At 39.4% G+C, this 22,657-nt stretch overlaps 3 protein-coding genes across 5 annotated transcripts in view; 1 reads left to right on the forward strand and 2 right to left on the reverse strand.

Moving 5' to 3' along the window:
- Nucleotides 1–1,456: 1,456 nt before the first annotated feature.
- Ranbp21 (exportin-5-like protein Ranbp21) lies at nucleotides 1,457–18,363 on the reverse strand. The gene is made up of 3 exons (XM_073978616.1): nucleotides 15,646–18,363; nucleotides 14,094–15,581; nucleotides 1,457–2,124 (listed from the first exon to the last, which is right to left on the reverse strand). The coding sequence occupies exons 1-2, from the start codon at nucleotides 17,966–17,968 to the stop codon at nucleotides 14,161–14,163; spliced, it is 3,744 nt and encodes a 1,247-aa protein (XP_073834717.1). The 5' UTR covers nucleotides 17,969–18,363; the 3' UTR covers nucleotides 1,457–2,124; nucleotides 14,094–14,160.
- LOC141399590 (uncharacterized) lies at nucleotides 4,267–8,357 on the reverse strand. The gene is made up of 2 exons (XM_073978617.1): nucleotides 7,796–8,357; nucleotides 4,267–4,466 (listed from the first exon to the last, which is right to left on the reverse strand). Exons 1-2 carry the CDS (start codon nucleotides 8,355–8,357, stop codon nucleotides 4,267–4,269), a joined length of 762 nt encoding a protein of 253 aa, XP_073834718.1.
- Nucleotides 13,125–22,657, forward strand: part of Elys (AT hook containing transcription factor 1 homolog) — a 55,121-nt gene continuing 45,588 nt past the window's right edge. Inside the window, exons 1-2 of one of the 3 annotated variants that reach the window (XM_073978608.1) lie at nucleotides 13,125–13,307; nucleotides 13,583–13,833. The gene's annotated coding sequence lies outside the window, so the exon portion shown is untranslated. Of the gene's footprint in view, nucleotides 13,308–13,573; nucleotides 13,834–22,657 lie in introns of all 3 variants that reach the window. The other 2 variants (XM_073978609.1, XM_073978607.1) reach the window with 2 other exon arrangements.

The following is a 22,657-nucleotide window of genomic DNA, read 5'->3' on the forward strand; positions in this document are numbered from 1 at the left end:
TATAGAAAAATTCAAATCAGCCTACTTTTGCTATAGAAAAAGTCAATTCAGCCAACTCTTGCTATAGAAAAAGTCAATTTAGCCAACTTTTGCTATAGAAAAATTCAAATCAGCCTACTTTTGCTATAGAAAAAGTCAATTCAGCCAACTTTTGCTATCGAAATAGTCAATTCAGCCAACTCTTGCTATAGAAAAAGTCAATTTAGCCAACTTTTGCTATAGAAAAATTCAAATCAGCCTACTTTTGCTATAGAAAAAGTCAATTCAGCCAACTTTTGCTATCGAAATAGTCAATTCAGCCAACTTTTGGTACAGAAAAAGTCAATTCAGCCAACTTTTGCTATAGAAAAAGTCAATTCAGCCAACTCTTGCTATAGAAAAAGTAAATTCAGCCAACTTTTGCTATAGAAAAAGTCAATCCAGCCAACTTTTTCTGTAGGAAAAGTCAATTCAGCCAAAATTTGCTATAGAAAAATTCAATTCAGCCAAAATTTGCTATAGAAAAATTCAATTCAGCTAACTTTTGCTATAGAAAAAGTCAATTCAGCCAACTTTTGCTATAAAAAAATTCAATTCAGCTAACTTTTGCTATAGAAAAAGTCAATTCAGCTAACTTTTGTTATGGAAAAATTCAATTCAGCTAACTTTTGCTATAGAAATAGTCAATTCAGCCAACTTTTGCTAGAGAAAAATTCAATTCAGCCAAAGTTTGCTATAGAAAAAGTTAATTCAGCCAACTTTTGCTATAGAAAAAACCAATTCAGTCAACTTTTTCTATAGAAAAAGGCAATTCGGCCAACTTTTTCTATAAAAAATTTACTTCGGCGAACTTGTTCTGTAGAAAAAAGTCACTTCGGCCAACTTTTTCTGTAGAAAAAAGTCACTTCGGCCAACTTTTTCTGTAGAAAAAGTCACTTCGGCCAACTTTTTCTATAGAAAAAGTCACTTCGGCCAATTTATTTCAGTGAAACTTTTCTATTGGAGAATTCAATTCAGCATACTTTTCCTATAGAATAGTCAATTCTGTCTACTTTTTCTTTAGAAAAGGTCAATTCAGCGTACTTTAAATATACAAAAATGCTATATCTAGCGAAAATCTCTGTTTGTAAATGACTTCGGTTCTGATCGGATGTTGATCGCTGTATTTTTTAAATTCATATAGACTAATCCCAATGATATTTTTCCTCTTATGCCCCCTAATAAACTCAATAACAAAATGGCATCAGTTTTAAGATATATTCATAATAAGTTCTTTATTTTTCGTTTTTTTTTTATTTTATATAATAATAAATTTCTTATTCCATAGTTTTAATAAAAAATCCTTAATCGATATACATACATACATAAATTAAATATTCAATTTATTAATAATAATTATTTTATTTAAATAATTCTACACTTAATTTTGAATTGTTTTTTTTTTTCAATCTAAGTTTATATAAAATAAAAATATATATTTCTTTTTAACAGAAATTTTGCATCACCATCGGAATTCAAATATGAAAATTAATAATTTTTTAAATTAAAAACAATAATTTAATAATGAGTAAAAGGGAAGAAGCACTCACAAGTAATTGAGTGCCAATAGGAGGGAGGGGAGGGGCAGGTAATAGAGCTAACAAATTTTAAAATTTGAAAAATGTGCATTCCTTTTTAACAATTTGCCAAAACAAAAATGAGGCATATAAGTTAAAGACAAAAAACAGGGAATTTATATAATAAATTATAATATTTTAATAAACAGGTGGATAGCAGTACCGTGTGTTTTTATGTTTAGAGGGTAAGTTGCTTGCATTATTATCATATAACAACCTATTTAAAATATTATATAGAACAGAGTTGCCATAATCATAATAATAAGTTGGAATTATACGCCACACTTTCCGTTACAGGGAAAAGAAAGCTTAGCATAATGCGTATCTATATTCATACAGAAGAAAGGAGTTTTACTCGGGAATATAAAAAATCGTGTTTTTGTTTCAATTTTCAATATATAATAAACATAGCAATTCGATTTGTGTCTTGTTATCAATGATTTCTTATTCGTTCCAATTAAAAATTTACGTGGATTATATTCAATAAAATATACATACAATATATATTTTTAAGTTTAGATGCGTTTATCTGTAAATAAATAAAAAAATATATAGAATGTTAGGTTTTAGTAATAAATAATAAGAACGATAAACATTCATAGGGTTACCACAAACAAAAAAAAAACGTATTTTTCTATAAAAAAGTCAATTCAGCAAAAATGTAGTCAATTCAGCATGCCTTTTCTATTGAAATTCAATTCAGCAAACCTTTTCTATTGAAAAAGTCAATTCAGCAAACCTTTTCTATTGAAAAAGTTTATTCAGCAAACCTTTTCTATTGAAAAAGCCAATTCAGCAAACCTTTTCTATTGAAAAAGCCAATTCAGCGAAACTTTTATAAACCTTTTCCATTGAAAAAGCCAATATAGCCAACTTTTCCTATTAAAAAAGGCAATTCAGCAAACCTTTTCTATTGAAAAAGTCAATTCAGAAAACGTTTTCTATTGAAAAAGCCATGTTAGCGAAATTTTCCTATTGAAAAAATAAATTCAGCTACCTTTTTCTATAGAAAAAATGTTTGTATAGAAATAGCCTCTACCGAGAACTTTTTCTATGGAAAAAGTTAATTCAGCTAACTTTTGCAACTGAAAAAGTCAATTTGCTGAACTTTTTCTATAGAAGAAATCAATTCACCGAACTTTTCTATAGAAAAAGTCAATTCAACGAACTATTTCTATAGAAAAAGGTAACATTTTCTAATAAAAAATCAAATTCAGCTAACTTTTCCTAGTGAACTTTTAATTGTAGTGTTGTAGACACTTGTAAAACATTCACTGTAAACATAAATAATATTTCTAACTACATACCATTGAAATATGAGTTGTCAATATTATTACATATACACAGAAAATTATGAAAATTTTCTTCAGTCTGAGTCTTTACTTCCTTAAATAAACATTGTGTTCTTTTGTATAAAAATATAAATTGTGTGTTCCTCATTTTACCAACCAAGACCCCAACAAATTGGCGACGAGGATTATGGCAGATCAAAAAGTTTTGGAACTATTGGAATTGCAGAGCAAACTCCTAGCAAGCTTGACGAATGGAACTCCTCTCAATAATGAACAATTAATTGAAAAATTATCAAACAGCATTTCCGAATTTTGCTACGATGAAGCAGAAGGTTTAACATTCAATAATTGGTATTCCAGATATGAAGATATATTCTTGGTTGAAGGAAATTCGCTGGACGATGCTGCCAAAGTACGATTGTTAATGCGGAAACTGAATTCTGTTGCATATAGCAAATACGCATCATTCATTTTACCTAAGAATCCAAGGGACAATTCGTTTGCAGAGTCAGTCAAAATCTTGAAAGAAATTTTTGGATTACAAGAATCTTTGTTCAGCACAAGATACAAATGTTTGCAAATAACTAAAAAACCTCAAGAGGATCTGGTTGCCTACGCGGCAAGGGTAAATGTAGCATGTGAAAATTTCAAGCTCTCGGAAATGACTCCAGATCAGTTTAAGTGTCTTGTTTTTGTTTGTGGCCTACAAGCGCACAACGATTCAGAAGTTCGAACGAGATGTTTGTCATCATTGGAGGATGATTCTAACAATTCTCTGAATAAGTTAGTCACTCAAGCCCAAAGACTGCTTAATTTGAAACATGATACAGCCATGGTACAAGAAAATTCACCAACAAATGTACATGTTGTCAAATCACATAATAAGGTTAGGTTAGGTTTAGGATGCGCAGCTGCCGTGCTGGCAGCCACTCCACTCGGAGACCTTGAGGTCCATTGTGATCATCCTGACTATTGAAGTATATATGTCGTATTTGATGAAGTGATAATAGATGCTGCTGTATGGTGAAGTGTACATAGTAGGTGATGGTGTGAAGTAGAAGTGTGATATGTTGTTTATTATTATGGATTTGTTATTTGATGTTACGTGTGGTGATGATGGTGTACAGGAGTCATGAGTTATGATGTATGTTTTGAATGGTGCATATGTTGATACAAGGCTGTTGATGATGATAAAGTGTGCGGTTGTGGATTTTATGGATGGATGATGGATAGTGTTGAAGGGAAGATTCAATGTGGACTATGGATGAGATGATATTAGATGCTGCTATGTGGTGATGTGTGAGTGCTGATGATGTTGATGTGTAGTGGAAAGTGTGATGTGATTCTTGTTATTGGCGAGACTGCATAATGTTGCGTGACTACAGATTATGGTGTTGTGTGACTGATGGGTATATGGTGATTTGTGCATACGGTATACGGTGGTGCGTGAGTGCAGATGGTGTGATGTGTTCCTTGTTGTGAGCGATTCTGTATGATGTTGTGAGGCTGCAGATTATATTCTGAACGGTGCTGTAGGCCTGCAGATGATGATGCAGGCTGTTTATGATGATATGGTGAGCTATGTGGGAGGAGATTGTGGATTAGGTGGAAAGATGGGAAGGAGGGAAGGTGAAAATGATAAGACAAAAGAGAAAAGAATAAGAAGAGTGAGTATTTGTAAAGGAGAGTAACAGATTGTTTTAAGAAGAAGAGAAAGAGATTATTTTCCTAGACTGTGTTAAGCCTGTTCTGACCCGCCCCAGAGCCACTTTAGACTCTTACAGTAAACCACCAGGATAGTAGGGTCAATAGAGGAGAAGTAAGATAGAGAGTCAATCACATGTGCACCAAATAGTCTATGCCTTTTGGCCATCAGTCTAGGACATCTACATAAAAGGTGTTCGATTGTCTCCGTTTCCTCCTCATCCTCGCATAACCTACAGTACTCAATGTTATTATCATCCCACTTACATGTCAAAGATCTTATTCTACAGTGGCCAGTAATGACCCCTGTAGCTATTCTGATTTCCGACTTGCATAGTGAGAGAAGGGACGCAGTTCTACGCCCTGAGATTGCCGGCCAGATTGACTTCGACACCTTGCAACCAGGTGCGTCTTGCCAAATTCTTACGGTTTTCTCTGCATAGAACTGACTGAGTTTGCCGAGGAAGTAGCAGAGCGGTGGCCTGACATATTCCTCTACCGTAAGGTCAGGGGACTGGGAACCACGCCTTGCTAATTCGTCAACAATCTCGTTTCCTTCAACATTGCAGTGTCCTGGCACCCAACAAAGGTTTACGCTTAAATTACATGTTTTTAAGGTGGACCTACAATTTTGAACGATCCTAGATTTGATAGTATATGACCCAAGCGCCTTAAGGGCAGCCTGACTATCTACGTAGACTGTGACTGTCCTACCTACTTGATCCGTCAGTCCTACTACCAATTCCAGGGCCTTCAATACTGCGAAGACTTCCGCTTGAAAAACACTGCAATTTGTATTGAGTTTATATGAACGCCTAATGTTCAACTCCTCACAGTACACCCCCGCTCCAGTACCTTCAGCCATCTTAGAACCATCAGTAAAGATGGAGAGGCTATCGGGTAGTGGCCTGCCATGCTCCCATTCACTTCTGTCAGGGATAGAGACCTTCGCTGCATCGAAATCCAGCGAAGGCGAAATGTAGTCAGTTACACTCCCTACGTCACTGAGTCCGATCAGACCGCTGAGCTGGTGTAAGATACTAGCATGTCCAGACCCAGAGGATCGCCAAAGATTAAGCTCCTTGAGCCTCAAGGCACTACGGGATGCTAGATACTGAACAGAAATGTCCAGTGGCTGGATGTTCAGTATTGCACTCAGTGCCGCTTGAGGGGTGCTTCTCACTGCTCCTGTAATAAGAACTGAAGCAGATCTTTGCACAGTAGCTAACCTGGACAAATTGGACTTGCTATTCAGGGCCTGCCACCAAACAAGACACCCATAGGTCAAAATGGGGCATACCACTGTCAAGAACAACCAGTGTATGATATGTGGTCTCAGACCCCAGCTCCTACCTATTGAGTTCTTGCAAGAATAGAGTGCAATTAGACCCCTCTTAGTGCGCTCCTCCGTGTTCCTTTTCCATCTAAGTTGATGGTCAAGAATCACTCCCAGGTACTTCGCCTCCGTAGAAAGATTTAGCTGCACTCCATCTAGTGTTGGTGGAACGAACTCGGCTGTCTTTCTTTTTCTAGTAAAGAGCACCAGCTCTGTCTTTGCCGGATTCACGCCAAGTCCATTGGTGTGAGCCCAGCGTGAGAGTTTGGCAAGTGCTCTTTGCATTAAATCAGACAATGTGGACAGAAATTTCCCGCTAATCAGGATGACCACATCATCCGCATAAGCAACTACCTTAGTTCCTAGATTGTCGAATTCCCTGAGTATCCCATTTATCACCAGTAGCCAGAGCAAGGGCGATAGGACTCCCCCCTGCGGTGTGCCTCTGGTGACAGATCTCCTAATGGAGCTCTCCCCAATATTTGAATTGATAAGCCTGCTTCTAAGCATGCTGTCAATCCAATCTATTAGGATAGGGGGGACACCCAGCGATTCAAGAGAGGAGTGGATCGATTCGAGTTTCACGTTGTTAAAGGCACCCTCTATATCCAGAAAGGCAGCCAAGGTGAAATTCGATTCAACCATATTCTTCTCTATATAACCCACGACACAATGTAGCGCTGTTTCTGTTGATTTCCCTTTAATATAAGCGTGTTGTGATTCGCTAATAAGGTCTCGTCTGAAGAAAGTTCTAATTTCTAAGTCTAACAACCTTTCCAAAGTCTTTAAGAGAAAGGAGGAAAGGCTAATCGGCCTGTAGTCCTTCGGCAGTGAGTGACTTGGTTTCCCAGCTTTGGGAATATAGGTCACTGTTACCTCTTTCCACAGTGCCGGTATGTGCGATAGTAGTAAACAAGCCCTAAAAATCTTCTGAAGAATGGTTATCAAAACAGTCGGTGCGTTCTGAAGCATCGCTGGAATGATTCCATCAGGTCCAGGAGACTTATATGGCTGAAAAGTACTAATCGCCCATGAGATTTTGTGGTGGCTTATTAATCTATTGACAAGAGCCACTTCCCCCGGAGTGCGGGTCCTGCTTCTGTCCACACAAGGTGTACTCGAGCTGGCATCCTCACTTCCGGGGAAATGTGTTCCTGTCAACAGATCTAGAGTCTCTAGAGCGGAGTTAGTCCAGGTACCGTCATCCCGTTTGATGCTCCCAAAGGGTTTAGGGTCCTTCGAGATCACCTTACGAAATCTCGCTGCTGCATTAACCCCCTCTATGGATTCACTAAAGCTTTTCCACGAGTCTCTCTTAGCTTTCCTGATTTCACTTTTATACCGATTGAAACTCTCTCTGTAGAGGTTCCAATCGGTATCAGATTTGGTGCTGTTAGCTTTATTAAAGGCTTTCCTGCTATTTTTCCTAAGCTTTGCTAGCTCGTTGTTCCACCAGACTGGTTGAGTTCTCCTACCAGGATAAGATAATGGGCAAGACTTCTCATAACAACCCTGGAGGACACGCGTGAGATCTGCAACTTGGCCATCTATTTCCTCCGTTGTGCGTGGTTCAGGGAACTCACACAACCTCGAGGAAACGAGGGAGCTGTAGATTTCCCAGTTTGTCCTCCTTGGATTCCTATGAGGCGGTTGCCTTTTACTTCCATGGTGGACTTGAAAGTGTATCGCTCTGTGATCTGAAAAGGAGCACTCCTCCGATACCCTCCAGTCCACTATGGCTGTATCTTCCATATTTGTAAGGGTGAGATCAATAACCTCCTCCCTTACCCTATTATGGAAGGTGGCAGTGTTACCCCTATTACATACTCGTAGATTATTAGCTAAAATAAAATCGAATATGGACTCACCTCTCGCATTGGTGTCTCTACTTCCCCAGTGGAAGTGATGTGCATTTGCATCGCAGCCCATCACCAACCTGCATCTGCCCGTCGTCTCCTCCACTAGTTTGCGCACCAATCCGCTAGGTGGGTCGGGAGCCTCATACGGCATGTAGACCGAGGCCAGAACTAAAGCCCTACCGGTAACTTCGTCTAGCCTCACTACAGTCGTATCGCCATCACTGTAATTGTAGAGTTGAATAAGGTTTAGACTTTTCCTAGCTACAATACAGGTTCTTACCTTGTCTCCATTATTCGTATAGAATAATGAGAAGTGCTCATTGTTTAGTCCAGAAACCCTATTTTTATACAAATAGGGTTCCTGGACCAAAGCAATATCTACTGCAGAGTCTGTGAGGGAGAGAAGGAGTTCAGCAGCCGCAGCCTTACAGTGATGCAGATTGATCTGCAGCACCCGAAGGCCATGCTGCTGAACTACCTTACTGCGACTTCGAGAGCCGGAACCGAAGTCCTCCGGACCCGAAAAACAGCACTCCCCCACAGTCTCTGATGTAGTCCGCACTCTCATCATCTATGGTGAATCGCATCACCATGCCGTCTCTCTCCTTAAAGTGCTTGAGGAGCCTCCAGCCATCCACAGAAAGGCCCCGGTTCTGCTTCCTCAGCATCTTGACTACTTCCCCTGCATCAGAGTCAGGAGGAGGCACCCACGTTGTGGCTACACTCCTCCTGGGTATCTCGTCAACAGGGACAGCAGCCAGCATGCAGCCGTCCCAGAGGTCACCAGCACCCTCTATCAACTGGATGAGGAAGTCTCTCGACTCCTCATCCTGGCAATAGAGGATTCTGATTCCCCTTTGGATAACCGCCCTGCCGAAGCCGGTCTTGCCGGCGTCAACCTCATCGGAGGTGATGGCCTTCCGGAGAAGGCGTTCCACTGCGATCCAGTGCGTATCGCTGATCCTCCCATCCAGATCAGCCTTATTGATGATTGCCACACGGAGATTCTCCGGGGCGATCACGCCTTCTAGGCTCGCTGGCTTCGGTGTCCTGTCATTTGAAGACCGTGAGGGCATCGGACTTGGGTCAGCTTTACTGGCCCTCCCAGGTTGAGCCCCTACTGTCTTCATATGACCGGTCCCCTGTGAGCGCGGGTCCATTAGGTTGGTCGGTCGACGATCCACCACCCTCTTGGCAACAGGATGCGGATCCTCAGAGGACCTGACCCTCTTAACGCATTCCTGCGCAGATGTCCTTGAGTATCCGCTCTGCTTAGAGGTCGATGGTCCATCTCCCGCCACCACCCCATGGCCTTTCACAGTGCCAGCACCGCCCTTCACATCAGAAGGGTGAGGTCTAGCAGGTGACGATGGCTTAACAGTGGTCTGTTGCCCAGTCCTCTGCACAGTCGCCCCTACTAGATCCGCACCTTTCTTTACCCCGGCGGGTCCGATGGCAGCCACCGACGAGACAGTCGACATAGGCGGTACCTTTGGCGGCTGTCTAGCTTGTGGCTGCGATCTTCCCTGCGCCAACTTCGAAACGGAAGGGATCACACCAGTGTTTCCCTTGCGTTCCGTCGTTTTCGGGGCCGGTGGAGCCAACCTGCTCGATCCTACCGCGGTCGTCAAGGACGTCCGCAAAGGGCTCGAGCAGTTTGACAGCACCGGATTTGCATTTTTCCCTGTAGAGGTTGCCTTTGTCTCAGCCGCTGGGCTGGAGACTGCAGCCTCGACAGGGGTCGGAATTTGGTCGATTGGCAGGAAGATCTTTTCAATGTGAGGGTATTTCCGTTCGAAACGCCTCACAAATCGGATCTTCAGGCCAATTTCCCTAAATTCCGACTGGGTCACCTCGGAAGGGTCTTTGCCAATAAACCTCTGGCAGTAGAAGACAGCTCTACGATAGTTGTATCTATCTTTTTTCTGCCGAGATTTATTGGCTTTGGTTGAGGGAGACTTTGGAGATCACATAATAAACATTGGAAAAATCAAGCTAATCAGAACACAAAAGTTCCCAAAACACCATGTTGGAATTGTGGAGGGATGCACTACTCCAAATTTTGCAACTACGCAAAGCACACATGTACACAATGCAAAGTGACAGGACATAAGGAAGGTTATTGTAATTCTAAAAAACCGAACAAATCAATGCAAGGTCAGAAGAAATTCAATCATCACAAGAAATCAAATTCGCCTCAGACAAGTGTCGTTCAAGTCAATCGACTATCATCCGCTTCAAATCGGAAATTCGTCATGGCCACTATAAACCCATCATCATCAGGAGGAAAAGGTCATGATATCAAAATGCAAATCGACACCGCTTCAGACATTTCCATTATTGGTAAGAAACTCTGGATGAAAATGGGAAAGCCAGGAACGCAATGCGATGACAAGTTCGTAACAAGTGCTTCCAAAACCAAAATCAAAGTCATAGCCGAGTTTCCATGTCAAGTACGGCTATCAGGTGATGTACAACAATGTATTTTATCTGTAGTAGACATTGATACTCTTTGCATTTTTGGTGCAGATTGGTGTGAAATTTTTGGCTTGTGGGACAAACCACTTAACAGCATTTGTTGTCAATTACAAACAAAAGAATCTATCAATAATGAACTGTCGAAAATTAAATCAGAATACAGTGACGTATTTCAAAACACTCCATCTAAATGCTCAAAAACACAAGTAGAACTACATCTAAAACCCGGTGCTACACCAATTTTTAGAGCAAAAAGACCAGTCGCTTACGCAATGCTCCCATTAATTGAGGATGAGTTACAACGATTGCAATCATTGAACGTCATAACTCCAGTTGAATACTCTGATTGGGCAGCTCCAATTGTGGCAGTAAAGAAATCAAATGGCACGGTACGGATCTGTGGAGACTACTCATCAGGACTAAATGATAGTTTGGAACCACACAAATATCCATTACACCGTCCGGAAGATTTGTATGCAAAGATCAGTAAGAGCTGCATGTTCACCCATATTGATTTGTCGGATGCATATTTGCAGACAGAAGTTACACCGGATTCTGCAAAACTTCTCACAATAAATACCCACAAAGGGTTATTCAAATTCAATCGTCTAGCTCCAGGGGTTAAAAGTGCTCCAGGCGCTTTCCAACAGCTAATGGACACCATGCTAACAGGAATCGACGATACGGCAGCCTACATTGATGACATTATCATTGGAGGTAATACAGCGGAAAAACATTTGGAAAACGTACACAAAGTTCTAAAGAAGCTCCGTGAGTACAATTTCCATATCAAGTTTGAGAAATGCACATTTTTTCTCAAAACAAGTCACATATCTGGGAAACAACATTACACCATCAGGGCTAAAACCAGATGCAAACAAGATCAAAACAATCTTAGATCTACCACCGCCAACAAACAAATCGGTTCGGAAAAGGTAATTGAACATGCTTCTCGTACATTGACACCGGCAGAGAAAAATTATTCCCAAATCGAAAAAGAAGCTTTAGGGTTAGTTTATGCAGTGAAGAAATTCCACAAGTACATCTATGGAAGAGAATTTATTTTATGTACGGATCATAAACCCCTACTTTCAATTTTTGGCAGCAAAAAGGGAATTCCGGTATACGCAGCAAACAGACTACAAAGATGGGCACTGACACTCATGATGTACAATTTCAAGATACAATACGTAAACACCAAGGATTTTGGATGCGTAGACATGTTATCAAGACTTATCAACAATACCACAAAAGCAGATGAAGACATAGTCATAGCATGTGTAACACTAGAAGCTGATTGCGCAGCATCACTTCAAGATCATTTCAACGAATTGCCTATCACATTCAATATGGTAAAACAAGCCACTCAGCAAAATTCAACATTGCAAACTGTAATAAAATCACTACAGAATGGTTGGCCTTCAGAATTATCACCAGATTTAATTCAATACCACTCTCGAAGAGAAAATTTGTGTGTCATTCAAGATTGCATCATGTTCAACGATAGAATCGTAATGCCTGAGTGTCTTAGACCGCAAATACTAAAGCAACTACATCGTGGACACCCAGGTAAAGAGCGTATGAAGACACTCGCAAGAAGTCACGTTTACTGGCCAGGGATAAATGAAGATATCGCTATCTTTGTAAGAAATTGTCAGAAATGTGCACTTGCATCAACCAAACCTGTCAAACACACTCTACAGTCATGGCCATTGGCATCCAGACCAATGGAAAGAATTCATATCGACATAGCGGGACCATGCAATGGTCAATACTATCTTGTAATTGTCGATGCTTACTCAAAATGGCCTGAGATTGTCAAAGTCTCAAACATTACAACTACAACAATGATTTCAAAATTAACGGAAATGTTTTCACGCTACGGAAACTGTGACACACTAGTGTCTGACAACGGCACACAATTTGTCAGTGATCAATTCCAGGAATTCATGAAATCAAGAGGTATCAATCATATAAGAACTGCTCCATATCACCCCCAATCAAATGGACAAGCAGAAAGATTCGTTGGAACTTTCAAACGAGCCATGAAAAAACTTAAGGGTGAGGGAAATAGTGATACAATACTGGAAACATTCCTTCAAACATATAGATCCACTCCAAAGGAAAATTCAAAATCTCCTGCAGAATTGTTTCTAAATCGTAAAATCAAAACAACACTCGATTTATTGAAGCCGCAAAATGATGCGAAGGACAAACAACGAAATGTCAAAATGGAACAACAGTTCAACAAAAAGCATGGAGCAAAGCGGAGAAGGTTCAAAGCAAATGATCTCGTATATGCTCAAATTTATAGGAATGGGAAACAAATGTGGATACCCGGAACAATAGTGGAACGAGTGGGCGTAGTTAACTACAACGTCTACATTTATGAAGGTCAGAAAACAAAACTCATTAGATCTCATATTAATCAGCTGATCCAAAGAACAGACAAAGGTATTCCCGATTCAACGGCAGGTTCTATTCAAATGATGATGGAGATTTTTGGTATAAAGCCCTGTACTCAAACTGAACAGCAATCACATCAAGAAATGGAACAAGTAATTCATGATGAACATTCACCAAATCGACAGCAAATTCAGAATCCCGAAAATATAGAACACCAACCAGATGCTGTTTCCATTACTGATTCTTCTAGCTCTCTTGAAGATGAACGGCGATCACCTGTAATGTTTAGCACACCTACAGCTCCATCACCTCCACCAGTTTCAAGACCAACTCGCAATCGTAGACCGCCAGCCAGATTTATCGATTAACTTAAAAAAGGGAGATGTTGTAGACACTTGTAAAACATTCACTGTAAACATAAATAATATTTCTAACTACATACCATTGAAATATGAGTTGTCAATATTATTACATATACACAGAAAATTATGAAAATTTTCTTCAGTCTGAGTCTTTACTTCCTTAAATAAACATTGTGTTCTTTTGTATAAAAATATAAATTGTGTGTTCCTCATTTTACCAACCAAGACCCCAACATGTAGAAAAGTCAATTCAGCGAATTCAGCTAAGTCTTTCTGTAAAAAAGTCAATTCAACGAAGTTTTTCTATAGAAAAAGTCAATTGAGCGTTTTTTTCTATAGAAATTAATTCAGCAAACTTCTACTGTAGAAAAAGTCAATTCAGCGAACTTGTTCTAGGAAAAAGTAGATTCAGCGAACTTTTTCTAAAGAACTATTTCTATGGAATAAGTCCTTCAGCGATTTTGTTTTTGTAGAATAAGCCTCTTCAAACTAATTTTTCTATGGAAAAAGTTTATTCAGCGAACTTTTTCTATATAAAAAGTCAATTTAGCGAACGTTTTCTACAGAAAAATATAATCCAGTCTGAGAAGGCGGACCAAGCTCCGCTTCAAAAAACGCTGAAACGTGTTCGCTCCTCCAAAGGGCCTCAGACTTTGCCAGAAGACGGTAGTTTCTCAGATAGTCAAACCATCGAGCACCTACGCAGCATTCCTTGACCAAAAACCAGGAGAAAAAGTCGAGTACTGATAAGGGCTTTTCCTCGGGAAAAGCGATCTCCAAAGCTCGTGGACAAAGATGCAAGTAAGTATGAACAAGCTCATGAAACTGAGAATATCATTGTAACTAAGGATTAAAAAATTCCGAAACGAACCTGAAAATTGTGGGCTGAAATATTAAACACTCTCACAAAAAAGGGCTGGGTGTTGTATGGCGCCATTCCCATTAACTCACAAGGCAATCAAATGTTTACCCTCACTACTCAAAACCTTTCCCAAATTCTTTAGATATGTATGGTTTTGTTCCAAGGCTGAATACATATAAATCTTACAAAACTTACTTACATTTAATAATAGTCTCTGCATTCTACCTGATCATCATCATCATCGCCATTTATGTAGAGCTGCGTTGTCACTTATTGCCCGTTGTCTGAAATAGAGTGGGTAGACCAGCATTTTGATTGGTATCGATAATATCGGCTGTGGGATTTTTAAGCTTCTGTGATGGCATGGGAGGCAAATTGGCAATTTTGATTTCATGACGGAATAATTGATTCATGCTACGCCCGATCAAGGGAGCTGTCAACTTTTTGAATATATCCTTTTTGGCCTTGTCCACTTTGTTGCCTTTTACGGGGGCCACGGCAATTTTTTCATCGAATTTTTGTATATCCGCCGTTGAAACATTTGGTATGCTTTGCAATACCTCCGTTAGGGCAGGGTATTTGGGACGTAACAATTCATAAAATTGTACACCCAAGGTGATTAGACCCGCTTGATTGGCTTCATGTTGTCCGTGGATTTGTAGGCCACGCAAAACGGCTGTAAATGCTGTTACCGCCTTATTGGCATCCATAAGCTGTTCACCGGCTAGGAAGCGCATAACGGGTGCCGAGACATTAACAGCTTTTAAATTGCAAGTACCGTCATTCCAAGAGAGGGCACTGAGTAGGGTCATTAGTATATAATTTGTGGTTGATGGGTTGCGTAAAAGTTTTGCCCCCAAATCACTAATGATATCGGAGAGCAAGGCGGCCTGGGCAGCTCGCGTATGGGCCACACCATCCATGGAATGTTCTTCAGCATCCATTGTTACATCTGAAGCAATATTTGTAGCTGCTGAGGCGACATTGTTGACATTATTCTCGGGACCAATTTGACCTCCCACCAAAGCCACTTTTAGTACATCCAAATATTCACGTGTCAATGAACGATTCAACATATCTTCCAAAACTTCTTGGGTGTCATTGGATTGTTCTTCATCATTTAGCTGTCCCGATTCGTATAGAGATGTTATGTATGTCCAACGAGTAGTGAGACGCTGACACATTATGGGTGAGATGTGGGCAAAAATTGGCAATAGCACCGTATCATAAAATGCTGGTGGACAGGAGTAGACAAATGGCTTGAAGAACACTCTAATGATAGGTCTTAGCCGATAATCCGGTAAATCATCTAAGCAAGCAAAAGCGCTGTTGATTAGAGCATCGGATACCCCTTGCAGCTGATAAAGGTCTCTACCCAAAGAGGGACCAGCAGATCCCATCATGTGGTAACAACCTTCATAGAGTAATGTCATAAATTGCTGCATTTTATCAAAGGGAGTGGGGGGTTTTTTCACCGAGGGATCCAAAGGATCGGCGGGTATAGCACAAACACCCATTAGCACCTTCTTTTCATGTTCCAGCATGGTGTGTATATTGCGATAGCCTTCAGAGAGTCCAGCCACAGCCTCGGCTTTGAAGAGTTCATTCAAAACACGCAGCAGGGATAAAATGTGGGGCAACAGTGGTATGACATGGGGTGAGGCAGGATTACGGCATATGGGATTACCTGAAAACAACAGAATTCATTACCCCACTTACATTCCAAGGGTGGATTTATTGCACCAACTTACCCAATTCCGTAAAACCAACCACAAAGCCGCCACGTGAAGCACGATCTGGATCATCGGGCCAGGTGCAACGCTTAATAACACCCAAAACAATGTAAAGAGCATCAATCAAGGAGCTGCGATGTGGTCCACAGGGATCATTTTCAATGGGATAAACTGGTGCCTGATCCAAACCAACGAAATGCATAAAATCCAAGGCCGACTTAAATGCATGCGAAAATGCTGACCAATGTGGCAAACTGTCACGCATTACCTCACCAATAAAGGCAAATTGCCGCTCATAGTCACAAAAGTGATTCGAGATGAGCAACAAAGCCTCCTGCAAGGTAATCCTATCCATTTTGCTAATGGTATGTTGTGGTTGTTGGAATAACGTTTTGATGTGGGTGTTGATTTGCTCAAATACCGGCAACAATAGCAAGGGGTATTTGTGGCCCAATTTCACAATCAGGGAAGCAGCATGACGTCTCAGATTCTTACATGCCTGCACCCGGGGTGTTAGGGGTTGTTGTGGTATTGGTGGCGACTGATCTAAAGGATCACGGAATACCAAGGCATTGAAGATTTTCTCCAGTACTCTTGGCAAAAGTGACACCCCCGTCATGGCCACACAATTGTTGGGAGTAATTTGACACGAGGACATACTGAGGAATACAAACAAAGTGGAAATACATGACAACAATATGGAGAGTGTCAATGGATTGTCAGTATCAACTTTGAGGCATTCCTCCAATAGACGTAGACCTGCTTGCACCGAGGGTCTTTCAGCTACCATAAGAATGCGACTTAGTACACCATCTAGCACCGAAACCAATGCCTCCCATTCCAAATAGTTAGGATCAAGGACGCTACACTGAACATTATTTCCTCTTTCACTGTGGGCTTTGGCCAAACGCATATTCAACCATTGCTCACAATAGGCAAAGGTGACCAAAGGCTGCACCAAAGTGGATTGGCGAAAGATTTCCAAGTAATCCGTACGGCAGCGATAAAAGAAAACTGCAAATTCATCTTCCGAGTCATACTCCAAGCATATATAAGAGGCCGTACCAGCGTTGGCTCCCCCAGTCAAACTTCTTGCCGTTGGATATGGTGTTTTGATAATCCTCGGTCCCACCACCTCAATTATTTTGGGAATGTAAACCATTACCCCGGCATCCTTGGAAATTGCATCATGTTTAAGCAGCACATTCCATATGAGAGCCGAGCCATGGGAAACATTCAACGATGCATGTCTTGTTAGGCTCAACAAACATTCCAAGAATATCTCCAAATGGGCTGGACGTTGTATGGCACCATCTTCCTTGCCCCACAAGGCAATCAATTGTTGAGCCATACCACTCAAAACCTGTACCAATTTCTTTAGAAAAGTGTGATTTTGTTCCAAGCTGGCTACACTATCATCCGTGGGTGTCATCTGGGAGGCTGAATACATATAACGCATTGGTTCCTCACCAAAAAGCATCAGCAATGGCTTTCTTTCCTTAACTTGTCCTTTGCGATTTGTAATCTGGGATAGACATTCTGCGGCATTGCACTGGAATGCTTTGTCATTGAGCAGTATACAAAGGATTTGCAACAATTTTCCATTGTTACAGGTAATGTGATTTATGGAAACCCATTCCACAAATCCTGTCAAAGTTAGCAGAACCATTTCAACCACACGACTATGGGCATTGGCTTTTTGATAATTTCCCTGGCCAGTGGCTTCTCTAAACGAGGTAACATGCAGTTCCACCAAACGCAGGAAGAATTCAAATATATCATTCATATTATTCGTCAATGCTTGATACATGTCCTTACGCCGCTGATTTGACTCAATGGTCTGCAAAAGGGCCACATCCTCTACCAAACGCAAAAATACCAACAAAACCAATTCTGTTTGAGCCTCACCCTTCGTACATGCATCTGACAGCTCAGCCAGTAGTGTGGTCCATTGTTGTGGCCACTCCCTTTTAATCATTTCCACAATAATACGTGACAAGGCATCCTTTAAGTGTGACAATGAGCGATCTTCGGCCGGTCCAACGCCCAATAGCAACAATTTCATTGCATGCTCTTTAATGAAGATTTTCTCCTCCTGGGAAATACAATTCCATTTGAATTTGATGGTGTACTCCATTAGTTGTAGACCAAAATGTTTAACATTTTGTGAATATTGACCACTGGCCAAAAACAAACCCACTTGGGCACACAAAGGACTCTCTTCCTTAAAACGTTCACATGCCATGTATGCTTCCATACGTGCCTGTTGAGCTGTATGTGGATGCATTATTAATTCCACGGCTTTGGCCAGTTCATCGGCCAACATTTGTTGTTGTGCCATATTTGTAAGTATTGTAGGGGAAAGGTCCAGGAAAGCAGTCTTTTTTTTCTTCGTGTTGCAAATTGTTCTTAAGGAATTTTTAGCAGTAGCAAGGCATAAAAAAATAGCGTGTTGGTGGTGCTTGTTCTTCTTTTTTGTAATTTCAAAACTTCGGTGAATTTTCGTAAGCCGCTTTTTTGTTCGTTTTGTGCTCGTTATTCAGTTAATTATTTTGCGGCAATATTTGTATTACATTCGTTTGATTGCTTCTATTCTCTGTTTATGCCAAAAATTTTCTTTTTTAAATTTTTTTCATAAAGAAGATCGCCGCAAATTCTCGCAAACCAATTAATAGGGATCAATAGATGTATTTTAGCCAGTAGTGTTTCTTCTTTTTTGCTGTTGCACAGTGAATTGACAACATAGCATTCATTCAGGATGATTGGTAGCCTTGGTATAGTATCCCAGCAAAAAGTTGCATCCGCGGATGCAATTTAATCACTACAAGTGCACAGTACAATTGCCGTTGGAGTACCTCTTATTCTATGAATTCATCTATGAATTTTACATGAGAATCGTCTTCTTAAATCATGCCAGTATGGTTTCAGACGAGAGCTTAGTACTACCTCGCTTCAGATTGATTTAACTGATGCCATTAGAGAGACAGTTGAAAGAGGTGAAAATGGAGTTCTCGTAGCATTGGATTTAACCAAAGCATTTGATCGAGTGGATATTTCGAAGATGATAAGTAAACTTCGATCCAATTATTTATTCGATTAATTTGCTTGTGCATTAATTTCATCTTTTTTATTAGGTCGCTCCCAATTCGTTACATTCAATGGTAGTGTTTCCAATATTCGTAATATATACAGTGGAGTACCCCAGGGTTCCATCCTGGGTCCTCTTCTGTTTATTTTATACATTAATGATATTGCCAACAACAACACTTTTCACATATCATAATAAATAAGGTAGATGGTCAATTGCTGCAACAAAAAATGTTAGTATAAAAATTTGTAAACAATAAGTCTGTCTGGTTACTTTCCCAGCAAGAATTGTCCAGCAAGAACTTTCTCAGAGAGTAAGGGGTTTTTATTCTCTTTTGCTAGAAAATTGTAAAAAGTAAACAGACACCTTCCCAGCAAAAACCAGCAAGCAATCAGCTGACTTGCCAAAACAGAACAATTTGTCCGCCAACAAAGGAAGCAAACACGTTGTATTTTATTAAAAATAAAAAAGAAAATGAAACAAAAAAGTATTTTTCCACTTTACAAATTTGTTGTCCATAAAGGTTAGGTTAGGTTCAGGATGCGTGACTGCCAATGCTGACAGCCACTCTACTCGGAGACCTTGAGGTCCATTGTGATCATCCAGACTATTGTTGTTATTGTTGATTTATGGTGTTTTGTTGTGATGTACTTAGGTGAATCCGGTTATTGTGTTGAGTATATGGTGATTGTGTGCATAATGGAGATGATAGCTCCGTTCCTTTACGTGCAAGAATCTTCAAGTTTTACCACTTTTTACTCGAAAAGCGTTCCTTTTCTTCAGACACCATACAATTCATATGGAAGCAGTTTACAACTTTTACAACTTTTGCCGGTTTTACCATTTTCAAAAGTAAAGGAACAGACCAGATGATTGTTGCTGGTTAATGTGTTTGTTATTGGTGATTGCTGGTGTTGTTGTTGTGATGTAAATCAGGTTATTGTGTTGAATATATTGTGATTGCATGCATAATGGAGATGATGATTTTTTTGCTGGTTAGGGTGTTTGTTATGGTGATGCCAAAGATGATACTGTGAGAGTTCCAATGCTATGTGTTTGGGATATGGTTGGTTATGTAGGGGGTTTGGATAGGAAGGAGAGGGAGAAAATGGAAGTGTACAGAATAGATGAGAGGAGGGAGAAGAAAATACAGTAATTAGTAATGATCAAGAGTAGGAGAAGAGTAAATGAAAGTAAGGAAAATATGGATATAAGTAAATATGTAAATATAGGTATACTACATGCTACATACGGATGCAGATTAAGACCGCACTGTAATGCCCCAGAGCCACTTAAGGCTCTTGCAGTACGTTACCAAGATTTTTGGGTCGACAGAGGAAAAGTAGGAAAGAGATTCAATCACGTGTACACCAAAAAGTAAATGCCGTTTGACAATTAGTCTAGGACATTTACATAAAAGGTGCTCAATTGTCTCCGTTTCCTCCTCATCCTCACATAGCCTACAGTACTCAATGCTGTTGCCATCCCACTTGCACGTCATAGATCTAATGCCGCAGTGGCCACAATACAATTAGACTATGTTATTTCCACAATAAAATTGTTTTTAATGTTCAAAAACATAAATCAACAAAAAACTAAAAACGGCTGATTGATTGTTTTCAGGAAGAAGAAGAGCTTGCAAGTGCTTGCTAGAAGAAATTTGTCCAGCAAGAATTTGCAAGCTCTCAGTGAAAGACTTGTCAAAATGTCTCTCTCGAATCGCTCTCTTTTGCTGGTTTTTTGTGTTAACAGACGACTTCCAGCAACAATTGGTACAAATTGTTACAAATTTTAGGGTAACCAGACACAGCTAATGTGACAAAATTATTAAATTACTTTGTTATAGTACGTTTATATATAACCGGATTTAACAAACCCACTGGGTTTCAAATGTCAATTCCTTTGCGTATACGTCAAATAAATCCTCATAAAGAAGGTTAACCCTGTAAAAGGCTATAATATAAACATGGCCTTACAATCATGGCAGAACTACCAGGTAGTGGTATCTCACCACCTGATCGAATATGAAAAGTCAAATCTATTTTTATAAAAAAAAATTATTTTTGTTGTTCCATGGTTACAATGCTATTTTTTATTGTATTCCTGTACTATTTTAATGGCAATTGGTCTGTTCCTTTACTTTTGAAAGTGGCAAAACCGGCAAAAGTAGCAAAAGTTTTAAACTGCTCCCATATGAATTGTATGGTCTCTGAAGTAAAGGAACGCTTTTCGAGTAAAAAGTGGTAAAACTTGAAGATTCTTGCACGTAAAGGAACAGGGCTAATGTTAGAAAAAAGCGAATTGTCAAAAATTGCTTCCTCATACAAATTTCTTAACGGGAACGGAAAAATGGCGGAAATTGCAGAAACTCCTGCATAAATGTCAAAATCAACGTATCAGCTATCATATTAGATACCAATGAAAATACTTGCTGCTAGTTTCTACTAGGCCAAAATTGTATGGCAGAAAACAGGAGAAGAAGGTGTTATTCGGCGCTATTTTTGTTTAAAGAGAAGTGCAAGTCTTGCTACATTTCGGAGTACGGGAACGCATTTTTAGCACTAAACGGGAAAACTACTGCATAAGAACAAGAATAATATATTTGGAAACATAATGAACACGAATAATCCCATTTATTGGTTCTGAGCACAACTTTTATCTATCATAATTTATTATTATGATGTATCAACGATAAAATCATTTTTTTATTTTTCATTTGTTAGAATTAATACAATATATAGATAATTTTACGATAGTTTTCCAAATAAAGTTGTAAAGTTCTATATTTTTATATTTTAGATGATTAATTCAATTTACAACAAGTTGTGAAAATTCATGTTCGATCAGCTGCGCATATGCATCTACCTTGATCATTGTGATATGTTTGAAATCAACAAAATATGAGTGTGAACACCGGGGTGTATTTCAGGATTTCGTGAAATCCAGTGGATTTTGGAGCGCTAGTGTAAACTTGACATAAGTCATTTTGTCCCAATTTACATTAGGCGAGTTTACTTGCGGCAATTGTCAGTTTGTAGGTGAGGGTGCTGAGAGGCAAAGGGTTACCATATGCCTCACCTCTCTCTCCTACAAAATGACAATTGCCGCAAGTAAACTCGCCCAATGTAAATTGGGACTTTGCATGGTTTAATAAGAAAGGTTAGCCAAAGCTTTATGTCAATTTAAATTTTTTCATTCGAGTATTCCTAAAACTTCAAAACAATATACACAAACTGTGTATGTGTGTGTGGTGTTTGAATAATATGTCAAACAATTTTAAAAACAATCGAATTCAATGATTTTTAAAATTATTTTTGGAACATTTGTATGGAAATAATTCGTCAGGTTATCATTGAAACAAACATTTTATCATATCCACAACTTGATTATGCGGAGAAATATTGGTCCTTCATTCATTTTTCGCGATTTTTATAAAATGCTCAAAATTGGTGTTGTAAACAAACCCACTTGTTGCTTAATTTTGAAGTTTTAGGAATTCAGGAAAACAAGGGTTCTATAGATTTTTTTCATTTAAATCTACCTCTTTACTTATACCATGGGACTTTGTAATATGAAATAATAGGTGTGTTCGTTTACTCAATAATTTGTACAAATTTGTACAAGTCCAGTAACTTCTTGTAAACGACTAAGGTATTTTGCATTGCACTGTAGAGTAAACGAACAACATCCAGTAACAATTTGTACAAATTTTGAGTAAACGAACACACGAATGTTGTAGTTTCTTGCTGTGTTGCGATGGCAATTGGCCAATAGGCTTCTATCGCAATGTATAAATAAATAAAGACATTTTTCTGATTGCATTTTAATCAGTGTAAAGAAATAAAAATGCAAGCTATGAGGAAATATCCCAGAATAAATAAAATGCTTTTATTATTTGTGTAAAACAATAATACAAAGAACTTTATTACATAAACACAAATT

This window comes from Musca autumnalis, unplaced genomic scaffold (assembly GCF_047663935.1).
Source record: "Musca autumnalis isolate F117 unplaced genomic scaffold, ASM4766393v1 scaffold_3, whole genome shotgun sequence".
Taxonomy (NCBI): domain Eukaryota; kingdom Metazoa; phylum Arthropoda; class Insecta; order Diptera; family Muscidae; genus Musca; species Musca autumnalis.

What these genes read in the sequence shown, in the direction of transcription:
- LOC141399590 (XM_073978617.1), bottom strand. Translation starts at nt 8,357, where the DNA reads ATGATGAGAGTGCGGACTACATCAGAGACTGTGGGGGAGTGCTGTTTT. An exon ending in TAGAGACACCAATGCGAGAG is followed by an intron (nt 4,467 to 7,795) that starts GTGAGTCCATAT and finishes CCTCCCACATAG; the next exon opens with CTCACCATATCATCATAAAC.
- Ranbp21 (XM_073978616.1), bottom strand. Translation starts at nt 17,968, where the DNA reads ATGGCACAACAACAAATGTTGGCCGATGAACTGGCCAAAGCCGTGGAA. An exon ending in GGTTGGTTTTACGGAATTGG is followed by an intron (nt 15,582 to 15,645) that starts GTAAGTTGGTGC and finishes TGTTGTTTTCAG; the next exon opens with GTAATCCCATATGCCGTAAT.